At 39.3% G+C, this 24429-nt stretch overlaps 1 protein-coding gene across 1 annotated transcript; it reads left to right on the top strand.

Annotated features, from left to right (window-relative positions):
• Positions 1–466: 466 nt before the first annotated feature.
• PLIN2 (perilipin 2) lies at positions 467–24429 on the top strand. Its single transcript, XM_081944507.1, has 8 exons — positions 467–527; positions 612–807; positions 3422–3504; positions 4586–4871; positions 9835–10019; positions 12891–13025; positions 15435–15725; positions 22833–24429. The coding sequence occupies exons 1-8, from the start codon at positions 498–500 to the stop codon at positions 22968–22970; spliced, it is 1344 nt and encodes a 447-aa protein (XP_081800633.1). The 5' UTR covers positions 467–497; the 3' UTR covers positions 22971–24429.

Here is a 24429-nt window from a genome sequence, read left to right as displayed (position 1 = left end):
ACATACTAGTCACATATAAAAGCTATCAACTCATTATAGAATATAAAAACACTTTTTGTCTGCCTTAATTTTGGAATCGAATTATTAAAGCTCCTGTTTTATGGCTTTGTATGGTAACATAGCTCCCAGCTTTATTAATTGCAAATTTAAGCTTCCTGTGCTGAATTTTAGCTTTTTAAATTGAGCAAGTTTTGAAGTCAAAAGTCAAACTGTCTTGAAAGTGTTAAATACACTGAAATAATTTTGTCAAAATCTTTTATACCTCTTGTATGCTTTACTTGGGTGTTGCTTAGACTACTTTTTGGCACTTTTGCACATTGTCCTGCAATATCGAAAAGATGTTATTTCCAATATTCAGACTTATAACATTCCTCTGCACAAAACACATGTTTAGAAATTAAATACTTTGCTGTTGACAAAGATAAAAATTCTATTTTAAAAATAATTTTTACTACTTCTAATCCTCTACCAGACTCTAAAACAATCAAGGCAAAAAGATGGCAGCGGTGTTGGCTGATGCCCAGCAGGTATGTCTCAATTAAATAAAGGATATTAGGCTACTTTTGAGAAAGAATTGTGAGTAAATCATCTTGTATTTCATATTTTTGCAGAACGTAGTTTCCAGGGTTGCTAGTTTGCCCCTGGTGAGTTCCACCTACGATATGGTCTCTTCTGCTTATGTCAACACAAAAGATAATTACCCCTATCTGAAATCTGTCTGTGAGATGGCAGAGAAAGGAGTGAAGACTATTACAGCAGTGGCCCTGACCAGTGCCCTACCCATCATCCAAAAGTTGGAGCCACAAAGTAAGCCTACTTCTTTTCCACGCGTTTTTGGAACTTCAGGAGTTTAGTGTGTCCTCTTCATTTCTTTCTGTTTTTTAGCCTGAAAAGCACTTTCAACATCTTTTGTATAATACCCTCACATCTCTGTTATTCAACAGGTTGTGTGATACCTTTACATCTCTGTTATTCTAGTTCCTTAAAAGAATTTGAACAAAGCGACACTAGAATGTTGAAAGTTTGGAAATAGGTGTGAAAGGTGGGGATTAGATTAGATTAGAGTTGGAAGCTTGGAAATAGGTGTGAAAGATGGTTGGAATGAGAGATTAAATGAGATGAGATGGCAGGAGGTCTGTTCCTCCTAATGTGTCATATACTGCTTGCTGCATATTACATCCCTTTCTTCGAATTTGAGTATGTCACTGGCCCTGACACCAGAGCCAAAATGTGTGCACTCAAACAGAACATTTTCTCAACATGTCATTTGCTGAACCTACTTCAAATAATAACTCTTTGGAGAATGTTTAATAATGTCTGCAGCAAACCTAAGAGCTGCCATGGCTGAACTTCAGGTTTTTAAAATTAAATAGGTTTAGCCTCCAAGATTAAAAGTCTGATGGCTTATGTGTCAGGAACTTGAAAGAACTTTGATTCATAAGCTATACATAAATAAATAGCTGTTGCTCAAGCTTGCTGGGTCATCACTCTTCACCCACTTCCACCCAACGACTGCATTTACCTTTCACCTACTTTCTAAATGCCTCACTCTCAGAAACTACAGTTTATATTTTACACAGTACTCTGTTGTGTGTGGGCGTTGACTCAGGGAAAATCTAATTTTGCAAAGTGACAGCAGGCCAGGAAATATTTGGTCATTCTTTAGAGGGCTCTTTCAGCTTGCTATTGGGAACGTTGTGCTCAACTTTGGCCTTAAAAGATGAATTCAGGAGGGTTCCTGTTTTATGATGGCAAAAAAAAAATGCTGAACTAGTTTTTGATACTTCCTTAATTCAGAGGAGCCTGCTGGATCAGGCCAAAGGGCCATTTCCAATATTATACGTCATTGGAGGCCTTGGGGGAAGGTCACAAACTAAGGCTGTTTTAATATCCTTTTACCGTGGCTTGTAAAGAAGGAAGTAGTAAATAATCTGTACTAACAACCATGGCTAGACTGGTTTTCCATGAATCGGAACCACAGAACAATTCTTTGATGAAGACAAACTTGCTGTTCCACCTGTGGGTAGCAAATTCAGTTGTTTAACAATGTGCTGGCACAGCCAATTTGGTGTAGCAGTTAAGGCACACAGGACTAGAGACCAAGAGCCCAGGATATTAGGTTGTAGTCCCATCTTGGCCACAAAACCAGCTGGGTGATTTTGGCCAGTCATTCATTCTTAGCTTTAGGAAGAAAGCAATAGCCAATCACTACTACAGGTCTTGCACAGGTAACTGTTTGGGTTTGTATAGGCAACTGCCAGGGGTCAAGGCTGACATGAAGGGGACCAATTGATTATTTACTGGAAGTATGAGAAAAAGCTTTTCTTACATGGGTCCTGAACCTCACCACATTTAGTTCCAGTAGATGACCTTGAATTGCATCAGCATATGAAAAGGGAAGAAAAATTAACCTTTCACATATGTTATTCTATGTTAATTTTATATACTTCTGCCATGGCTGTCCTTCAACTGTTTAGTAGTAAATTTAAAAGCCACCAATTGCTTGCCTCAGAGAACAGCTATTCCTCTCAGGAATGTTGCAAGGAGAGTGTCATTAGAACTCCAACTTTAAAGTATATCCAGCTATTCAGGACACTTAGAAATAGATGCAGATTTATTGCATTTATTGCCCAATTTCTGACCTAAAAGTTTAATTTACTCCTACAAAGATAAGCATAAACATATTTACTTGGAGTTTAGATTTAAGCTGCAGAGGAATTTACCTCATTATAGGTAGTCCTTGAGTTATGATCATTCATTCAGCAACAATTTTAATTGCAACAGCGCTGAACAAAGGGACTTACGATTGGTCCTTGAAATTCCCTTTTATCTTCTTTCTTTGACCTCTCTATCTTCACATGTACCCCACACGCCCTGCGCTCATGCCCTCTTTTTTTTTGGCCTCCCTATGCACATACACTCATGCACCCTTCACCTCCTTTCCCTAATTCACCCCATGCCCTTTTTCCCTGCACTCCCCTGCATGGACAAAAAAGGTACACTTTCCCCCAGATCTTCCTGTGTTCACACACATACAAATACCTTTTACCCTCTTTCCTGCCTCTGTGCATTCACACGCGCACACCCCATCTCTGCTTTCCTTAGCCTCCCTGCATTTTCACACATGCGCACACTCCGTGCTCTCTTGGTCTGTATTGTATATGTACACAAATGGACATGCCAAACCTCTACAAATGAATATTATTTATTTTACTGTGTAGTGCAGCACAGAGAGATAGGCGGCAATTAAATTTAACGAACAAATAAATGACACTCCACAATCCCATAATAATTTTCCTTGCCCTTTTGGTACTTTTTCAAATATTGTCAATACCAAATTATTTTACTTAAAGTGCCGGATCCATAACTATACCCATAGAATTGTTCAGCAGTATCTGAACTCTGTCCTTAATTGTTGCAGTTGCAGTGGCCAATAGCTATGCTTGCATGGGTTTGGACAAAGTTGAAGAAAAATTGCCTATACTCTATCAACCAACTGGTAAGGTAGGTTGTTGGGACATATTTTTATTTGCCTTTAATCCCATCATCTTGTAATGGGGTTGTGTTCAAATAATCTGGATTGGTACTTGACATTTAGAGGGGCAGTTAGATTGGATTAGACCTAAATCAATTTTGAGCAGATGTGCAATAAATCTGAAGGGCTGACTATGATGTTAGTTGATAAAAAAAAGGTTCATTCATGGATTTGACATCTATTGTTTCATGCATAGATCAATTGAGAATATAAAATATATCACCTTTCTAGGATAGGAAGTTCTATCTGTCAATAAAGACTGTTTTGCATCTGTGAAATGTTCTATACTGTATAATCCCCCATGAGCAAGGAAGAAAGACACCAAATATTTTATACATGTAGTCCTCGACTTAGAACAGTTGACTTAGTGGCCGTTCGAAGTTACAACAGAATTGAAAAAAGTGACTTATGACCATTTTTCACACTTATGACCCTTGCCTCATCCCCATGGTCACATGTTTTACATTCAGACGCTTGACAACTGACTCGCATTTATGACGGTCACTGAGTCGTGTGATCTCCTTTTGTGACCCTCCTGACAAGCAAAAGTCAATTGAGAAACCAGATTCACTTAACAACCGTGTTACTAATTTAACAACGGCAGCGATTCACTTAACAAATGTGACAGAAAAGTCGTAAAATGGGGCAAACTTTTCTCACTTAGCAACATACATTTTGGGCTCATTTGTGGTTATAAATTGAGGACTACCTTTATCTCTTTTTGGAGATGCTCCCCATCACCGCTGCTAGCACCTAGAATGCAATTCATTTAGGCCTAGATACCTGGATGTATTTAAATTATCTTAAGTTCTTTCAACAGGGATGTCCAATGGAGGTTTTGTTTTCTTCTCTAACAGAAGGCAGGCATGGAAGTAGAAGTTTATACATTCTGCTTTCTCAATCCACATCTTTTTTTTTCCTTTACAACAAACCTACCACCTCTTGTTTTTGACGTACCTGATGCCTCTTGACATCACTGATCATTAAAGCGAATAGACTACGTTTGTATGTTCTTTGAACTCGTGGAGAAACACATCTACCTTCTTTTAGGTGGTTGCCAATGCTGTGGATGCAGTTGTTGGTGCAAAGGAGGCCGTGACAACCACGGTGACTGGTGCCAAGGATACAGTCACACACACCCTGAGTGAAGTTGTTGACAAGACAAAAGGGGTTGTTCTGGACAGCGTGGAGCTCACTAAATATGCAGTCCATGGCAGCATTAACACTGTTCTGCAGAGTCGGATGGTGTGCCTAGTCACCATTGGGGTGGATACGGCACTCAGCAAGTCTGAAACGCTTGTTGAGCAGTACCTTCCACATACCACAGAAGAGCTGGGTAAGGAACTGCTGGAAGACTCGGTAACCAAAGTTACTACTGTGTTTCCCCAAAAATAAGACCCTTTCATATGTATGTATGTATGTATGTATGTATGTCACCAAAAAAGGCACCAGGTCTTATTTTCGGGGGGGGGGATATCATCCACTGACACATCTGACTTGTGTCCATCACTCCCGCACTCCTTTCTGCTGTCAGAGCCTTCAGGAACTACTTCTGCGGCCAGCAGGACCGTCAAGGCTTTCCTGAAGACCTCTGCAGCTGATAACAGAGCTCCGGATCGATTCAGAGCTCAGTTATTGCAGACTCCTTCAGGAAAGCCTTGCCAGCTGGAGAAAAAATAGATGGGCAAGGCAGGTGTCGGGGTGTGTGAAGCAATTGTCTAAAGGTAAGACCAGCTCCACCCCCATCCCTACCCTAGCTTTAATTTTTGCCTGTGCACCCTGGAGTGGGCGGGGCCTTAATTAGGGCTTATTTGCGGGGGGGCAGAGGTGGGTTGCTCCTGGTTAGGGCCAGATCGAGCGAACTGGTAGTAGCGGCGGCAGGAGGCTGCCCACCCGCCTGGACGCTTCTGCAAATGCGCAGAAGCATCGCGCACGAGCGAACTGGTAGTTAAAAAATGGAAACCCACCACCGGGGGGGTGTACGGCTTATATTGGGTGCATATGTAAAAAAATCAAGCTAGGACTTACTTTCAGGGTAGGTCGTATTTTCAGGGAAATACGATAATACATACATGGGATTGGAAAACTTATTATTTTGGTTTGATTAGTAGCTTTTGTTGCAGTGAGGAAGGTGAAATTTTTTCTCTATGTCAATGTTTTTCAACCATAGCAGCATTAAGATATGTGGACTTCAAGTCCCAGAATTCTCCAGCCAGCAATACCCTATACTTTATTTGGCCAATTGTGGTTAGGCACACAATTTGTCTCCAGTACAGAAGCACTTGGTGTATTTGAAGAACAATTATTATTATTATTATTATTATTATTATTAGTAGTAGTAGTAGTAATGCTCCCTCCGAGGAGCTTTACCTTGTGGTGGAGGGGCTTGCACGCTCTAGTGATCCTAAGGGCTATGCTGAACAGGTGCAACCATATCAGACAAGTCTTAGGTGAAGGGCCAGACAAAATTTGCTCCACAACCCATTCAAACATGGTGAATACCAGAAAAATGAAATTCATGCCAGCTGAACCGTCGCCCGGATTAACAAGGGTTCCGTTGGATGCTATGGCTCCTGGGCATTCTGCGCAAAATGAGCTATAGGGCTCACCTCCCTCTGCTAGGCAACCAGGGCATGGAGCTGACAAGCTACTGGAAAAAAAAGGAAAAAATCTGGACTAGGGAAGAAAACATCTCTATTATGGAAGCTTACTATCAGTCTGAGCCAGAAAAACGTGGATTTCAAAAACGAATGTATCATATTTGGAAGGTGAACCACACGGACTGTGATATCAGTGAACAAAGGCTAATGGACCAACGATGTGTAATTCTGAGCCACAAATTTTTCGCTACAGCAGAATTAACAGGAATCGAAGAGAAAGCAACTAATGGTCTGATTATACCAACAAAGAAGAGTAACATCAAGAATAATTTGCAGACTCAAAAGCAAACTGAGGAAGAAAGAGGAAGAGGCTGCTGAAATGGATGAAGATAAAGAACAAGGAAGCACTGAAGAACAAGCACCAACAGATAGTGCTCAATTAGCTGAGAAAATAAAGAATCAAATGGAAGATGCTGAAAGAAAACGTTTGCTAAAGCTGAACCAAGTGAACCGGAAAGAATTGAGAAATGTACTAAAAAAGGTCAATGAGGCTGTGCAAACCAATCAAACCACTACATTAGCTGAAACAAACCAGCTGATGTATGCAGCAGCCTTCATAACCACCAAATAATTGGGTTTGAAAATACAAAGGAACCAAAGAGGCAAGAAGGGGAAGCCTAAGTGGAAAATTCGGTTGGAATTGAAGATCAAAAAATTTCATGGAGACTTGAGCAATTTGAAGAACCTAAGGCAAAGAGGCCCCCCCCCGCCCCCCCGGACGCCCTCCGGAGGTGTCAGGGAAGCCTCCAGACAGTCCCTGAAGCCTTCGGAGCGCTTAAAACAACCCTCCAAGCAAACCGGAAGTCACTTCTGGTTTGCTCGGAGGATCGTTTTGAGCGCTCCAAAGGCTTCAGGGACTGTCCGGAGGCTTCCCTGACGCCTTCAGAGGGCGTCTGGGGGGGGGCGGGGGGACACTGTTTTCACCCTCCCCGGCCTCCTGTAAAGCCTCTGGAGCCTGAGGAGGGCGAAAAAAGCATGTAAAAATGGGGAGCGCCTGTAGTGCGTGCATGCACACTGGGGTCGTGCATTGCCTTATGGGTGCGGCACGCCCGCACATTACCCCCCTGCGCTCCCCCCACTTATGGCACACGTGCCAAAAAAGGTTCGCCATCGCTGCTATAGGCCAATCACCTGTTTGCCAAGAACATATAAGCTCCTTACTGATATCAATCAAATTTATGGAAACTTGGAAAGAAATGACTTGCTTCCTGTAGAACAGAAAGAATGCTGCAAAAATTCAAGAGGAACAAAGGACAAACTGCTGATTGACAAGCTAATCCTAAAGAATTCAAAGAAAAGACGAACCAAGCTGTTCATGGCTTGGATAGACTATAAGAAAGTGTTTGATTCAGTTCCCCACAGCTGGATCAAGAAATGCCTGAAAATCTTTGGCATCAGCAGCAACAGACAAAAATTCAAGGAAACTTCAATGAACCTCTGGAAAACGCAGCTTATGGCTAATGGAGAAGAACTGGGTGAAGTTGAAATTAAACGAGGCGTTTTCCAGGGTGATTCCCTTTCATTCCTACTTTTTATGCTCTCAATGCTACCACTGACAACCATTTTGAAGAAGGTGAACTGTGGATACGAACTTGCAAAGAAAGGACTGAAAATTTCACACTTGGTGTACATGGATGATTCAAAGCTGTTTGGTAAAACAAAAGCTGAACTGAATTTATTAATTGAAAGCACAAAAGAATTTAGCCAAGACATTGGTATGCAGTTTGGAATTGACAAATGTGCAACAATGGCAACCAAGGCAGGCAAGGTCCTAGAAAATGATGGAATACAACTTGAGAATGAAGAAATGATAAAGGCAGTAAAACCTGAAGACGGCTACAAGTACATGGGGATTTTAGAGGCCTCTGACTTAATGCATAATAAAGTCAAGGAATTAACCTCAGCCAAGTACATTCGACGAATTCGCAAGATATTAAAGTCCAAACTGAGTGGAGGAAATATCATAAAAGCCATAAATGCCTGGGCTATACCTGTAATTCGATACTCTGCAGGAATAATTGACTGGACCCAGATGGAGTTGGACAATTTGGACAGAAAAACAAGGAAGCTTATGACAATGAATCATGCTTTGCACCCTAAAAGTGATGTTGACCGATTGTATCTACCAAGAGCAGAGGGTGGTCGAGGACTCCTACAAGTAAAGCAGACTGTGGAAGAAGAAAGACACAGCTTGAATGATTACATACAGAAAAGTGAAGAACCAATGATTAAGGAAGTAAATAAAGGAGGCCTTTTGAAGACAACTAAGTTAAAAGCTGAATATAAGAAAGAAGTAATTGAGAAGCGAGCTGAAAATTGGAAAAGCAAAGCTATGCATGACCAATACTTGAAAAGTATTGAAGGCAAAGCTGACCAAAAACTAACTTGGAACTGGTTAAGATCAGGAGTACTGAAAAAAGAAACAGAAGGCTTTATTTTGGCAGCTCAAGAACAAGCCTTAGCCACAAATTACATGAAGGCAAAAATTCAGCATGTTACCACCAACAGCAAATGTCGCCTCTGTAATGAGAAAGATGAGACAGTCGACCACTTGATCAACGGGTGTAGCAAAATTTCACCTACCTGACTACAACGCCATGACCGCATTGCTAAGATTAGTCACTGGAAATTGTGCCATACGTTTGGATTTGAGTACAGCAAAAACCACTGGGACCATCAGATTGAGAAGGTTTTAGAGAATGAGAAAGGCAAGATCTTGTGGGACTTCAGAATCCAGACTGACAGGCACTTGGCCTACAACACACCTGACATAACAATAATTGAAAAGAAAAAAAGTATGGTTCATTGACATTGCAATACCTTGTGATGCACAAATTGAAGATAAACAGCAAGAAAATATCACAAAATACCAGGACTTGCAAATTGAGGTTGAGCGACTGTGGAAAAAGAAATCATGTGTTGTCCCAATTGTAATTGGAGCCCTTGGAGTAATACCTAAAGGGCTACCTTGCTATTTGGAAATTCTAAATTTACCTGACTTGAACATTCTGACTCTACAAAAAACCACCCTACTTGGAACAACTTATATCCTCCCACGTTACCTTAACAGTTCCTAGGTCCTTGGTTAGGACTCGAGCTGTTGAGCTACCAACCAGCCCCAAAGGCTATGAATCTCACCAAAGATTAACATAATAATAATAATAATAATAATAATAATAATAATAATAATAATAATAATAATAATAATAATAATAATAATAATAATAATAATAATAATAATAATAATAATGATGTACAGCCCATAAGAGGGGGAAGTAAGAATTAATAAAGGGGATAATTCTGGGAACTGAAGTCTGCATAGCTTAAAATTGCCACGGATGAGAAACGTGGCTGTATACAAATGCTGGTTTAGAGATTAGTTCTGACTGTATGCTTTCTAACAATAGAGCCCAGCTCGTAGTCTCTCACCTATCATGTTTTTTTGCATAGAATTTATGTTTTTGCAAAGCATACCTCTGACCCCTTAACGGGATCCCTTCCTCCTTATTGTGTGACGATAGTAATTTTTCCTGATTTGAGCTGGCCAATTTACCATTAAGAAGTAATTTGGACTTTGGTGGTATGTACATGATATGGGCCTGATGACAAGACTAATAGGTTTGTATTTTGACTCTGCAGAGAAAGAAACTACCAACATCGAAGGATTTGAAACTGGAGACCAGAAGCTAAGTTACTATGTTAGACTAGGGTCTTTGTCTTCAAAGGTCCGAGCACGTACCTATCAACAGGCTCTAAATGCATTTAGGGATGCTAAGCTCAAAAGCCAAGAGACCATTTCTCAGCTCAATTATACTGTTAACCTGGTAAGTATGTCATTTTTCTTAAGTAGGTTGTATCAGTAATATTGTGATCTTCTGAATGTGTGTTTTCTTTTATCCTCCTTTTTTTGGTGGACTTTTAATGATATTCACAAAGTTGAACTCCCATCAAATCTTAAAAATTAAGGTATTTGTCACCTGTGACTAGAGAATAAAATAAAATGACCTGTCAGAACATGTTTTTAATACAACAGGGATAAACCTAAAAAAACCACACGTTGATACATCCTCAAGCATCAGTTCTATTCTTTCCTCCAAAAGATTGTAGACAAAGTACCCCAAATGAAGACTAGTTAATAATGATATCAAGCTTATGGAACAAGTCTGATGACTATGCAACAAATTAGTCACTCCTTCAATTCTCCATGGATTTTTTTTTTAAACGGGGAGGTTCAGACTTCACTGCTGAATTGCTTTTGTTCCCAGGATCAAACATGAGAAAAATGAAACAAGAGCCTAGAACTTAAATAAAATGCCTACCTTGCACATGGGACACATTTGCACATCACACTAAGCTTGGCTTACTTTAACCACAGGTTGTTGAACATAACTATAGTGTTCTGACCCCCCCCCACCAACACACCCTCCAAGCCACAGATAAGTTACCGGATTTATTTACAGACAGACAGGTCCTTGGCAGCAAGCCAACACAAATAAGCCTTCATAACAACTCGGCACTGATAAGCACTGGCAGCAATCCAGCCTGCCACGCTCACAAGACTGTTCTCCCACATTAGTTCATGCATTGACTTCTGCAAAAGGGCGTGTGCACAAGCAGTCCTTTTATAGTCTGGAGAGGAGTCTATCATCAGCTGAGTGCAATTACCTCCTGTAACTGCGCAATTGCTCCTGACGCCTATTAGCGCGCCGGTAACGAGCATCCAACAACTCACTGCTGACGTCTTGACTCACTGTCCCTTGTCTCCTCCCCACTGCTCCAAGGCATGACATCAGGAGCATCCTCCCTTTGGCTTTCACCACTGCTCCATGCCTCAGGCGCCTCTTGGTGGCCAACCAGCCTCTCTGATCCCTGCTCGGAGTCAGAACCCTGTCCAGGATCCTCCAGAGCCGACTCATAGGGACCCTCGCTGTCGGAGTCTGGTGGCAGCTCCAACGGCTCCTGCTGGGCCACAACACTATAGCATCCTGGTTTCACACAACACAAAGGGATTTTGTAAACTACAGTATAAAATGTGCTAAGCCAAACCGATCACATGCCCTCTTCATGGAGAGTGGGAATCCAATTTTTGAGTACCCAGCTCACAAAGTGTCATCTGGGAATATGTGTCTAAAAGAGACGCCCCCCCCCCCCTTCTACAATAGTGGAAAAGTCGTCTAGGCCTTCCAGAAGCAAAGGGGAGCAACAGATGAAATTTGTGTTCTGACTCGAGCTCCACTCTTCCTGCCTATGATGTTGAATTGAAAATACAAAATGTGGATCTCGATGCACAGTTCATAATTTTTGTGTCATTTCGGTTTGTACTGGATACCCGTGGCCTCTCCCACGTAATCTCTGTGGGAGAAGATGGTTATTTTTTCCCATTTCCAGTTCTGACTTTGTTGAACATATATGTCCAAGTCCACTCTACTGCAGATTTTGTCAATTCAGTAGCAACCAAATTAATGGACATCGATGTCTGGGAATCTTTCCGTGGTTTTCAACAATGTGAAGAAAATGGTGAGGCTTAGTTTTCAACCATGCATTTCACCTCTTAGCTGTGAACCTATCAAAAGGGCACAGCCAACATAGCAGTCCTAAATCACCAGCTATGACTCTTGCAGCTACCGAAAGAGTCACTTGCAGCTACCAAAATTCAATGGTGAAAAGAGTAAAGTTCTACATTTAGGCAACAAAAACGGAATGCACAGGTACAGTATAGGTGGTACCTTGCTCAGTAGTAGTAACTGTGAAAGGGATCTTGGAGTCCTAGTAGACAACCATTTAAATATGAGCCAGCAGTGTGCAGCAGCTGCCAAAAAAGCCAACACAGTTCTGGGCTACATAAACAGGGGGATAGAATCAAGATCACGTGAAGTGTTAATACCACTTTAAAATGCCTTGGTAAGGCCACACTTGGAATACTGCATTCAGTTCTGGTCACCACGATGTAAAAAAGATGTGGAGACTCTAGAAAGAGTGCAGAGAAGAGCAACAAAGATGATTAGGGGACTGGAGACTAAAACATATGAAGAACGGTTGCAGGAACTGGGTATGTTTAGCTTAAGAGAAAGAAGGACTAGGGGAGACATGATAGCATTATTCCAATATCTCAGAGGTTGTCACAAAGAAGAGGGAGTCAAACTATTCTCCAAGGCACATGAGTGTAGAACAAGAAGCAATGGGTGGAAACTAATCAAGGAGAGAAGCAACTTAGAACTGAGGAGAAATTTCCTGACAGTGAGAACAATTAATCAGTGGAACAGATTGCCTCCAGAAGTTGTGAATGCCCCAACACTGGAAGTCTTTAAGAAGATGTTAGATAGCCATTTGTTTGAAATTGTATAGGGTTTCCTGCCTAGGCAGGGGGTTGGACTAGAAGGCCTCCAAGGTCCCTTCCAACTCTACTATTGTATTGTATTGTATTGTATTATTGTATTGTACTACTGTTTTTTCGGAGTCAGATGGCCAAAAAGAGACCAAAGTTCCTTTTTTAAAAAGCACAGATATAGGATCAGTTACTTAACATCATTTTTTTTATCCTGAGGGCCAGTAGTTATAAATGATACATCAAGAAGTCTGTAATTTTTTTTTGGGGGGGGGGCAGGGTGTCAGGGTTTTGGGGTCATTATTTTAAAAGCAATACAAATAAAGAGGTATGCACGCTTTTGTAAAATTGGATATGTTGTGTATTCTAGCTGGAATATGCCAGAAAGAACATGACTAATGCTAACGTGAAACTTCAAGATGCCCAACAGAAGTTATATAATTCCTGGACAGAATGGAAGAAAAACATTAGCCCAAATGGCGAGGCTGCTTCACACAGTGCTGAGGTAAGTGGAAAGGAATACATGCTGAGGATACATTGACAAAGAACGGATTCCATGTAAAAGTGGTATCTTCATGATTTATATTGTGTTAACAAGTTTGTCATTGTGTAACACAGGCAGCAGCATTAACCATTAAACCAGAAACATATTAGTCAGGAGCCGACATCAAATATGTGACTTTGCTATCTCTGGATGACAAAAATTTTGCTTCCTGAATACCTTGGGACATACGTTATAGATTTTTGGCTGGTAATCACAAAAATAACCTGTAGTTTAACCTATCACATACTATTCTGAAGAAATCTTCTGTTTTTAATACAGTGGCAATATATATACTTCAGTACCTATTGGCATTCTTGTACACATGAAAAAAACCATACGAAAACATGAAACTGTTGTTGAAGCACATCCAGTACACCAAGGCTGTGGAGATCTAAAAGTGTAGTAATCAAATCAAATCACTGTTACTTATGTGAATGGGACAGCTGTGCAAAAGAGTCGTTTTAATTAAAAAGATATAGCTATTCCAAAAGAATTTGATTCCAGGACAGAAATATCTGACCCATGAATCTCTTGTTCACCTGTCAAAGATATGTTTGCCTCCATTTCACATATAACTCAAGGTTGATGAAAAATGTTGTGAAAGCAATGAACAAGTAAGGTGAAGGTTTTCGTTATTTGAGACAGATGTTTCCAAGATTAACTGATGCCAAGATTAAGGAAGGCATTTTTGTTGGTCCAAAGATCAGATATGTCATCAATGACAAGCAGTTCAAAGATCTGTTAGTGGAGCCAGACAAAATTGCCTGGAAAGTTTTCAAGGATATGTTGAGAATTTTCTTGGCAACTACTGAGTACTAAATTACATTCAGCTGGTTGGCAAACTTCTTACAGCATGCAAGACTATGAAGTGCAGCATGTCACTTAAGATTCATTGTCTGCATTCACGTTTGGACTTCTTTCCCAAAAATGACAGGTGCTGTCAATGACCCATATGGTGGAAGGTTTCACCAGGACATTGCCACAGTAATATTAGGTCAAATGAAATCCGTCATTGCTGTCTGACTACGGTTAGATACTACAACGAAATGCATTTGATGCTATGTATAAATGAAAATCAGCAGCAAAATGCTTTGGGCCCAGTTGAACTCATGCAGTGTTGGAAACATTATGCAGTTAAATACTTAGAATTATTATAAAAGTTAATTTCATATTTCTCAAGATCCCTAAATGACACAGTCATTCTGAAATTATATTTGCCTTCAGTTTGAAGGGGTCTATCACAATCGCCTAAAGTTTTTCAGGAAGCAAAACTTTTGAAAAAAATACTTTTGAATCTCATAGAGAAGCTGATGAAGAAATTAATATAAGTAGACTAGAGCACAAGAAGAGCTTCATTTCACTGCTGCACTCTTAAGAGAATAGCAGTGTCTTCATTGCACTGATTGTTTTCTGTCAGTAATTACCGTATGTTTGGCTTCTGTTTTCAACTGCTGAGTACCCCTGAAGCACTTAACAATAAAATGTCCTGAAAACTTCCTTAAAACTACAGCTATGATATTGTTTTTTAGGATTAAATCACTTGCTTAACTTTTATTCTGGTTTCTACTGTGCATTAATTGCTTTCTTCCAAAAAGTTTTTATAGAAAATAATAAGCTATAAAGGCAGTATTTCCCCCTCCTTAGAAAGCTTTACAGGAGACAAGCCAGTATAAGGATCAGTGGAGTATAACTGAAGAGTTCAAAACGCTAGATATTAAAGGAATATGAACTGAAAAGTACAAGGCAGACTTTAAAAAAATCAATTCTACCATCATTACAAATTCCCCTCTTGTTCTAGAGGATTGAAGAGTTTCTTCTACAACATGAAAATTCTATTACGCTGCAGGTGGAAAGATGAATTGACAAACTATTTTGATCACTGCTACATCCTACGGGAGGGCAGATGGATCCATTCCACATTTTGTGGGTTGAAATAACAATAGCATTTAGGCTTCTATACCACTGCATAGCGCTTTAAAGGTACTCTCTAGGCGGTTTACAATGTAGAAGTGTTATTCGCATATTGCTCCTAACAATCTGATGTTACCGACCTCGGAACGATGGAAGGCTGAGTTAATTTTGAGCTCTGTGAGGATTGAACTCCAGGCTGTGGGCAGAGTTTGCCTGTGCATAAATAAAGGTGGGATTTGATAAAATCATATTACAATGGCCCAGCTAAATCCAATTTTGCTTCCAAAGTTGGGTATGTCCATGTGGGAAGCTCTTGCTCACATTATAACCTACTTAATAGGTTTTCCTACGTCCTTCGCTAATGAAGCATTGCAAAGATATTGTTTTAAGTTGTGAAATTTAAAAAAAAACTGTTTGCAAAAGAACTATTCATCTACTAAGATCTGTTCTCTTTTTCAGCATATTGAATCGCGCACTCTAGCAATTGCACAGAACCTGAGTCAGCAGCTTCAGACAACCTGCCTCACGCTGGTGTCCAGCATACAGGGTTTGCCCCAGAACATTCAGGACCAGGTTCACCACGTTGGGGAAATTGCAGGAGATGTGTACAAAAGCTTCCGGTCAGCCTCTTCTTTCAGAGAAGTGTCTGACAACCTCCTTACCTCTAGTAAAGGGCAATTGAAGAAAATGAAAGAATCGTTGGATGACGTGATGGATTATCTTGTTAACAACACACCCCTCAACTGGCTGGTAGGTCCTTTTTACCCACAGTTGGCTGGCCCTCACAATGCTGAGCACAAAGGTGAAGGGGATAAAAAAACCAACCAGGAGAACAAGCGGCCTGAAGAAAAGGAAGAATAAATTGCGGCGGGGAAATGTACACTTTGTGCCCTAACTAACACGGTGGCTTAGCCATTAGCAGAATTTTGTCTTTTTTCCATTAGAGTCAAAGGGAACGGTCAGAATGAAATAGTGTTGCACGTTTAAGTTGAATTGTATGTCCTTCACTGAAGTGGACTGAAAAATATGGGTGCCTTATGACTTCTAAACCTCAGCTGATTACACTGGGGAGACCACACCTTGTTCAGCTATTTAGCTATGAAGCCCCATCTTCATCTATTTAAATATATTTAAGACAAAGCTTTTCAATGTGTATTATAAAACAAAGCAAACCACTTAATTAGAAAACAACTTTTGAAAAAAATACACTCGGGTAATCAGAATATTGGTGCCCTTGCATTCATGCTATTTCTTAAAAACATTAAGCCACATTATTTTAAATACGTAAAGAGCACTCTGATCAGCTTCCCTGCTCTATTTGAATGAATTTTATGACTAACCTTTTTCCAGAGTTCCTCGTGTGCTGTGAACATTTATGGTATTTAAAACTCTTAAGACTTTGTACTACTTAATAACTCCACTAGAAGTACCCTCGAGTATTATGCACTCAATTCGATTCATGCCGTGTGTACGCGGGTGTGTAGCTTGTCTTCGGTAGCACTTCACCTTGTAATTCTCCATGTATGCTCTCAAGTAATAAATGCTTCAGCAGCCAAAGTCTGTCTCTTGAATTGTGTAAGCAAGTATGGTTACAAACATTCTATATTGTGACTCAATGATTATTGAGCTGAGTTGTATTTTAAAACTGGGTGAATATAGACTGGTCCCTTAATCGGCATTTCATGCATTACATCTAAATTAGATGGGCTCAATGTTGCTGCCGCATTTGTTTCCTTCTGTGGCTCCCCATCCAGCTTTACTAACTATCTGCTGCTTAAGCTTTACTATTTCAGCTTAATATGATCGTACTTTCTGTTGCTTGACGGGTCTCAAAGGAAGGGTTGTGACTTGGTGGTGATTTTTTTAAAACTACTGGGATCCAGTTCAGACATCTTGTGGTCTTGGACAATCCATCAGATTGTGTAATAGTCCCTGACTCTTATAATTGAGAACTCATGGATATGAAAAAAAATGTTTATCCCAAGCAGACATGTATGTCTTTTGTTTTAATACTTGGCTGTATTACATTAGCAGTTTCCAAAACTTCCAAAACACTGTGTGATAATAGTTTTGTCTAAATATAGAAGAAACAGGCTGTAGAATGAGAGGTGATACGTTCTCAATGACTGAGTCTATTCAAGTTAATAAAATAGAATAAAACAGCAAAGGAGCTGTTTTAGGCCACACTTCTGTAAATCTGGATTTTCAACAAATCACGAGTTAGTCTATTACTAAATTTCCTTCCTTAATTCACTCCTGAAGTTACTAAACAGCTCTAATTAATTTAGCCTTAGCTTATTTTGGCATATCACCTTTTGGGCATTATCAAGTTACTTAAATGGATAATGCTAATTTTGGCAGCAATCTAACAAAATAATGCTTAAGTTGCAATGTGCTATCTCAATGCTATAGAAAGGTAATTTAACCCATAAATTTGAGAACACTTTGGATAGATGTGCATAACTATTTTCTTCAGGCTGCACAATTCCATCATTGTGCATTGACTTCCTGCAGTAAAATAAAATGGGACCAGATATTCTAAATCATTTTGAAAATCGAACCTAAAAGCTAATTCTAGATTTAGGAGTATTCCTGCTTTGAATATGGGAAATTGATCCGGTGCATAATTTTGGCATTATATGAAAACAGACCATAGCACACAGTTTCTTACCTTGGCTCAGTTGTATGGACAAAAACACTTGTAATATTCTTGGTTAGTATCATTGGCTTTCATTAAATAGTAAGAGCTGGTTTAAAAAACATTAAAATGTGCTGTAGCAGACCCAAAGTTTTGACTTGAAGAAACAGTGGCAGGCAACATTTCTCCAATCCAATCCCTTATTGGGAAGGCGGAATGAAAACTAAAGTAGAATCCTTAGAAACATGGTAGTTTTTAAAATATCACATGGCTGCCTTTCCAAGAGCAAATTGAGGTGGTACATACATCTGTGTAAGTGGACTGCTAGAGCTTCAGGTTGCACATTATTTTGTGCAACCGACTTAAGGTTGTCTCAAGCCTTCCATCCTTCCAAGGTGAGTAAAATGAGAACTCAGATTGTTGTGGGGGGAAATGCTGATTCTGTAAACCATTTAGAGAGGGCTGTAAAACTATAAAGTGGTATATAAGTCTAACTGCTATTGGTATTACTTTGCTTTAATGCACACTCCTCTGGTTACACTTTCTTGTACAAAAAAATTTAATAGCTTCTTTAAGCTTAGAAGATCATTTCATAAAATGTCAGTAATAATTGTCCTCCAGCTACTAGACTCACTATAAAATAAAGAGACAATGGTCAACATGTTTTTTGAAAATAAAATTGTCATCTGCTGTCTCAGAGATCAGGGGCCAGATTTTCTTACTAGGGAAGTTTCAAAAAAAATAAATTAAGGGCTCTGCCTTGTCAATGCTTATTTTTTCCCCATAAGAGAGCTGGAAGAAAGATGGGGACTGACAATAGGTTGGCTCTTTCATGAGGTAAGGATAGTGGTTAAATACACTACACTGCAGAGGACGTGATCTAGTTAATGCTGTCCTTGCTATTGTAAACATACAACAAACTTTACAAAGAAAGTTTCAGAATATTTATCAGATTAAACAAAAGCACAAACGGTCAAAATAAATTAAGATTTATTTATTACATTTACAAGCTGCCAGTCTGACTGCAAAACAGCTCTGGGTGACTTAAAATGAACGTTAGATACAAAATAAAAAACAAGGCAAGAATGGTACATTTGTGACATCTTCCCTGTTAAGTCCACCAACCACAATACAATACAATACAATACAATATTAGAGTTAGAAGGGACCTAGGAGGTTTTCTAGTCCAACCCCCTGCTTAGGCAGGAAATCCTATACAATTTCAAAGAAATGGCTATCCAACATCTTAAAGACTTCCAGTGTTGGGGCCTTCACAACTTCTGGAGGCAAGCTGTTCCACTGATTAATTGTTCTACCTGTTAGGACATTTCTCCTCAGTTCTAAGTTGCTTCTCTCCTTGATTAGTTTCCACCCATTGCTTCTTGTCCTGCCCTCAGGTGCTTTGGAGAATAGTTTGACTCCCTTTTCTTTGTGGTAACCACTAAGATATTGGAACACTGCTATCATGTCTCCTTTTCATTAAACTAGACATACCCAGTTCCTGCAACCGTTCTTCATATGTTTTAGTCTCCAGTCCCCTAATCATCTTTGTTGCTCTTCTCTGCACTCTTTCTAGAGTCTCCACATCTTTTCTACATCGTGGTGACCAAAACTGAATGCAGTATTCCAAGTGTGGCCTTACCAAGGCAGTATAAAATGGTATTAACACTTCATGTGATCTTGATTCTATCCCTCTGTTTATGTAGCCTAGAACTGTGTTGGCTGTTTTGGCACCTGCTGCACACTGCTGGCTCATATTTAAATGGTTGTCCACTAGGATTCCAAGATCCCCCTCACAGTTACTACTTTGAGCAAGGTACCATCTATACTGTACCTGTGCATTTCGTTTTTTCGAATGCATTTGGTAGAACCACTTCTAACAGAGCGCCTCCATCAAGACTCCAAGCCAAACGGCTGAGCCATTGCCATTCCTTCATAAAAGATATAAATAACAACTTCAATATAGAAAATCTGAGTTACATTTATTGTTGCCCAAATTGCATTGCAGGTCTTAGCATTGAGCTTACATTAATGCTTTGTGATCATCTTCAGTTCTTCTCTGAAAATAACTTCATAGGCCAAAATGTTTTGGCTCTTTAAAAAAAATCAATCCTCAATTCAAACTTGTACTAGCTGCTTGGTAGTGATGATAGTAATATTTAGGGGCTGGAAGGCTGGCAGTCTTCAAAAGCATTCTGAGATACTTTGGCACAAAGTTGGATAATATAGTAATTCCTTAAAACACACGGTACCTGTTCTGTCCCGTGATTCCAATGAATATGCAGACACAGACTTGGCTGTCTGCCACGACTAATTACATAGATAAAGCCACCCCTTGGCTGGGAGCCTAGAAAGTTATCTTCAAGAAACCAAGATTAAACTTACGGAATGCTTTCTCAACGGCTAGTAAAATGGACTTGTTTCCTGCAAAGATTCCCCTCCCGTCGCTCCACCTATAAACTCTTTGGGAGGGGCCACAACCTTAGCCAGCTGTCCCTACTTCCTTCTATGATGTCTTCTCCACAGCTGTTCCTTTCTCCTATCAATTCTATGCATACGCACATCAGGGACAACCTCCCTCTGTTCCTCTTCACTGCTCCCTGACTCAGATGCCACCTGGTGGCTAACAGGCCTCTCCAGTTCCTGCTCTGATTCCAAATTCTCTCCAGAGTCTTCCTCATCCTCGAGAGCAGTCCCATAATAGTCTGAGTTGTCAGAGTCCACCAACAGCTCAGCCAGCCGCTGCTGGGCCACAACAGTACCTCTGCATAGTAACTTGATAACGATGCTGAAAAGCTAAGTAAATACACAAACATAAATAACATGCACAAAAATAAAGTTATAGACAGAAATGTCAATTGGTACCCCACACCAATGTCAATTATTACCTGGTGCCTGGTAAGAAAGTTTCCTTAACTTCTGATCTGGTGAACTACATCTCCCATTTTTCCTGATCCTTGACCGTATGGCCAATACTGATGGGAGCTGCAAAGTAAGGTCATTTGGAAAGCCACAGACTTCCCTCTACCGCAAAAATGATTCCTATTCCTTTAAAGGAAGATAGAAATACAACAGGGTATAGGTTTGGGCTGGAAAGTTTTAAACAAATGTATCTTAAATGCTGAAGCAGCATGTTTTTAGGCCCTGCGCCTCTTTTCCAGGGAACCACATGCAGTGTTATGATGTATAGAAAAATTATGTGGCTGTTGGCACAAGGTCATAATATTGCTTCTTTCGTAGCCAAGACCATTGATGTTGGGGATTTTAAAAAGGAAGCTTTGACAGGAACTGCAAATTAATGCAAAGTGTCTATTGATAACAGTGGCATATAAGATCTAATCATTTTAATTATAAAATATTGTAAAGAAAGCTACAATACCAATTGGGAGACAAAATAATTATACAGAGGGAAAAGTTATATTAATAAGCTACTATTAACCAAATAGCTTAATAGTAAGTATTAATTATCGATGTAACTTAATAAGCCCAAAAAAATTGCTTTCAATGTAAGCACGACATCTCCCAAAGGTCCTAGGACTTCTGACCTTAATGACATGTTGCATATACCCCTGCAGTCACATGACTATATTTTGGATACTTGGCAATAGGTTCCCATTTATGTCTGGTTGTAGCATCCCAAATTGCAAATATTTTTTCCTCATTTCTGCTGTTTTGTCCTGATTTCTGCAGTTTTCATGGGAAAAAAACCCCCCAGCCCATCTGGACAACGGATTCAAACTTGCAATCATGTGATTCACTTAACGGCTCCCATAAAAACAGTTGTAAAATCAGTTGTAGTCAAGTGGGTACCTCGTCTTACATCTTTCATGACTTACGAGTGAAATCCCAATCCTAAATGCGAAGGACTACCTGTAATTTGCTGTTCAGTTAGTGATGTCCCCAATTTAGGTAACAGTGTAAAAACACATAAAACCAGTGAATAGATTCTGTCTCAGTAAATAATTGTTAATTGTTGGCCTGAATTTCAGGAACTTTTGTTGTTTTTGATAACTGAACAGCAAATTACAGGTAGCCCTCTGCAATTAGGATTTGGATTTTAGTCGTAAATCATAAAGGACGTAAAATGAGGTACCCGCGTGACTGTACCTGATTTTACAGTTTTCCCAGCTATATCAGATATGCCACAGCGAAGATGAAAAGGATACAGTGCATCAATGCAAAATTATTTTCACTCCGTTGACTAACTTTTCAGTCAAAATACTGGAATATCGTTATTTTGGAGTGTCGCATTTCATTAACAGAACCAATGCGAAATAAACCAGTACTAGCAGTTTGTCTCCAGGAGCGCTCATTATCTTTAAATTGTAATGAAAAGTAGAGTAACATTCAATCTTTTGAGTAACTTTTGAGTAACATTCAATCAGACTCTTTGTGAACATCATTCGTATTCTTAGGTTTTTTGAATATGATAGATTTTTCCCCCTAGTTATCTGTATCTCGTATATTTAAGAGATCACAACTCTGTATGATAACAACCACCCAGTTGGGTTTGGCCAATGCGGCATCTCTCAACTCTGTCACTTGGCTTATACAATTGGATGCTCTCAAACAGGAGATGAAAACATATCCTTCTTTATTCTATTGTTTCCTTGCAATTAGTGTTAGGAGGCATACTGTTGAAAAAAACTCTCTCCCATTAATTTATCCAATTCCCATTTAGAACTCCCCGGGTTAATGATATTACCATGTTTTGTAATAGGGATTCCACAAATTAATTAGGTACTAGCTGAAAAAATACAGGTAGTCCTTGACGTATGACCACAACTGAGCCCAAAATTTCTGTTGCTAAGTGAAATAGTTATGAAGTGCATTTTGCGCATTTTACGACCTTTCTTGCCACAGTGGATAAGTGAATCACTGCAGTTGATAAGTTAGTAACATGGTTGTTAACCAGCAAATCTGGTTTCCCCCTTGACTTTGCTTTCCAGTAGGTCACAAAAGGTGATCGCATGACCCCGGGATACTGCAACCATCATAAATAAGAACCAGTTGCCAAGCATCCTAATGTTGGTCACATGAACATGGGGATGCTGTGAAGGTTGTAACTGTGAAAAAGTCTGTTTTTTTCAGTGCCGTTGTAACTTTGATGGGTCATTAAATGAACCTCCTAAGCTTAAGGCTGGGGTAAGGTGGGGGAGGAGAGTGCGTAGAATTCAAATGTTGCCTTCAAATTTATTTGAGCTTATTTTTTTCTATAGATTCCAGATTTCACTATAACAGAGTTGTCTTCAGAATCTGATGAGATACCTGACATCTCGGATTTGGACGAAGAAGGACTGCCTGACTATTCCCATGCAAATGGCCCAATCACCATGGAACAAATAGTGGAAGCATAAAAAAAAAAAAACCCGTTCCTTTAATACAATCTATGTCTGTGCTGTGTGTGTGTATGTGCATCTACATGCGTATAGACACACATGGAGTGCATATGCACACTTAATTACAATTCTGCTTTATGGGACGATAGCTATTGGAGAGTACATCTTTGTTTAATTTAGATCAGCCAACATTCAGCTTCTTGATTCATTATTGTTATGGAAAACAGATAAGTATTTTAGGATAAGCCATAGATGCTTTAGGTGATAGATAAATGTATTGAAATGGTTTTAAACTTCCTTTGAAGCTTAGATCACAATTGGGCCAATAATGGCTTTTGAAGCAACAGCCTTAACAATTCACCTGAAATATGGCCTATGAGATGATTTGCTGTCTTAAGCTTCCTTCCTTCCTTAGCAAAACACTTACATTTAGCAACAAATCTATATTTTAATCCGCCGCAAAAACTTCAAACCGAAATAATACGTTGCTCAATTCTCCGTGATTGTTCAATTCTCTGTAATTGTGTGATTAGGTGTATTAAGCTTTTGAAACAATTTTATTACACTCTTTGCCCTACCAAATACATTGGGAGTGCAATTCCCAGATGACAAGGCACACAATCCCAATATATTTGGGAGATCCATGGTTGAGAAAAGCTGCTTTAATGCAATGGAAAATATTTGGTGTCTCTTTAAAGTATAAGATTCTTGTCCAATATGTCAGTGCTTCAATAACATATCAACCAAGATGTTATTAAAATAATAAAACCACATTCTGGCTGTGGATTCACATAATTTGATACTGCTCCCTAAAATCCATTGCAGATATAAAACTGGCAGCTATCTAGAGGAAATATCATATTTATTTTAAATAATTGAGTTAAAGCACACAATTCCCCATTAGATTTTACATGTATATAAGAATTAAGTTTAAGATTTAAATGAGTCTGAAGAGAAGTGATGTACACACTCAAAAAGGATATAAGAAAACTACCTTCTAAAAAGGGAGGAGTTTGGAGAAAAAATAAATAAAAATGCAATAACTACTGTACATATGATGGCAAAAATATGAGAAAATGACATTTATTCTGCAGGTTCTGCTAATTGTAGATTCCTGCTAAATATACAATTTCAAAAACAGCCATTGTATAAGCACTTAGACCTATATTTCATGATGGATTTGAGGAGTTTCATGTTTTCTGAACTGAAACCATAAAAGAAATAGAAATGTGATTGTTGTCATTTGTTGTCATCACCATTTCTTTTCCTATGCTACTGGAACTTTGTTTCTATTTGTTGTGGGAATATGAAGACATTTCTTGGTGCTAATTTAGGTGATTCCATAAAGCTAGGGTTAAGAAATAATTTACTTATTTTTTAATGTAAGGTAAGTGCCTTTAATATCAGATGTAGTATGTAAGTTGTAAGAAAAATTTACTGAAATGCCTTGGAAATAAAGTTTGAACTGATACTTGAT

The sequence above is a fragment of the Natrix helvetica genome, assembly GCF_964273705.1.
Source record: "Natrix helvetica genome assembly, chromosome: 2".
Lineage (NCBI taxonomy): Eukaryota > Metazoa > Chordata > Lepidosauria > Squamata > Natricidae > Natrix > Natrix helvetica.
Note: the sequence above shows the minus strand (reverse complement) of the source record. Positions and strands in the feature narration are given on the sequence as shown.

Coding starts and splice junctions, on each gene's coding strand:
- PLIN2 (XM_081944507.1), top strand. CDS start 498: ATGGCAGCGGTGTTGGCTGATGCCCAGCAG. Junction 528..611: donor TGTTGGCTGATGCCCAGCAG/GTATGTCTCAAT, acceptor ATATTTTTGCAG/AACGTAGTTTCCAGGGTTGC. Junction 10,020..12,890: donor TCAATTATACTGTTAACCTG/GTAAGTATGTCA, acceptor TGTGTATTCTAG/CTGGAATATGCCAGAAAGAA.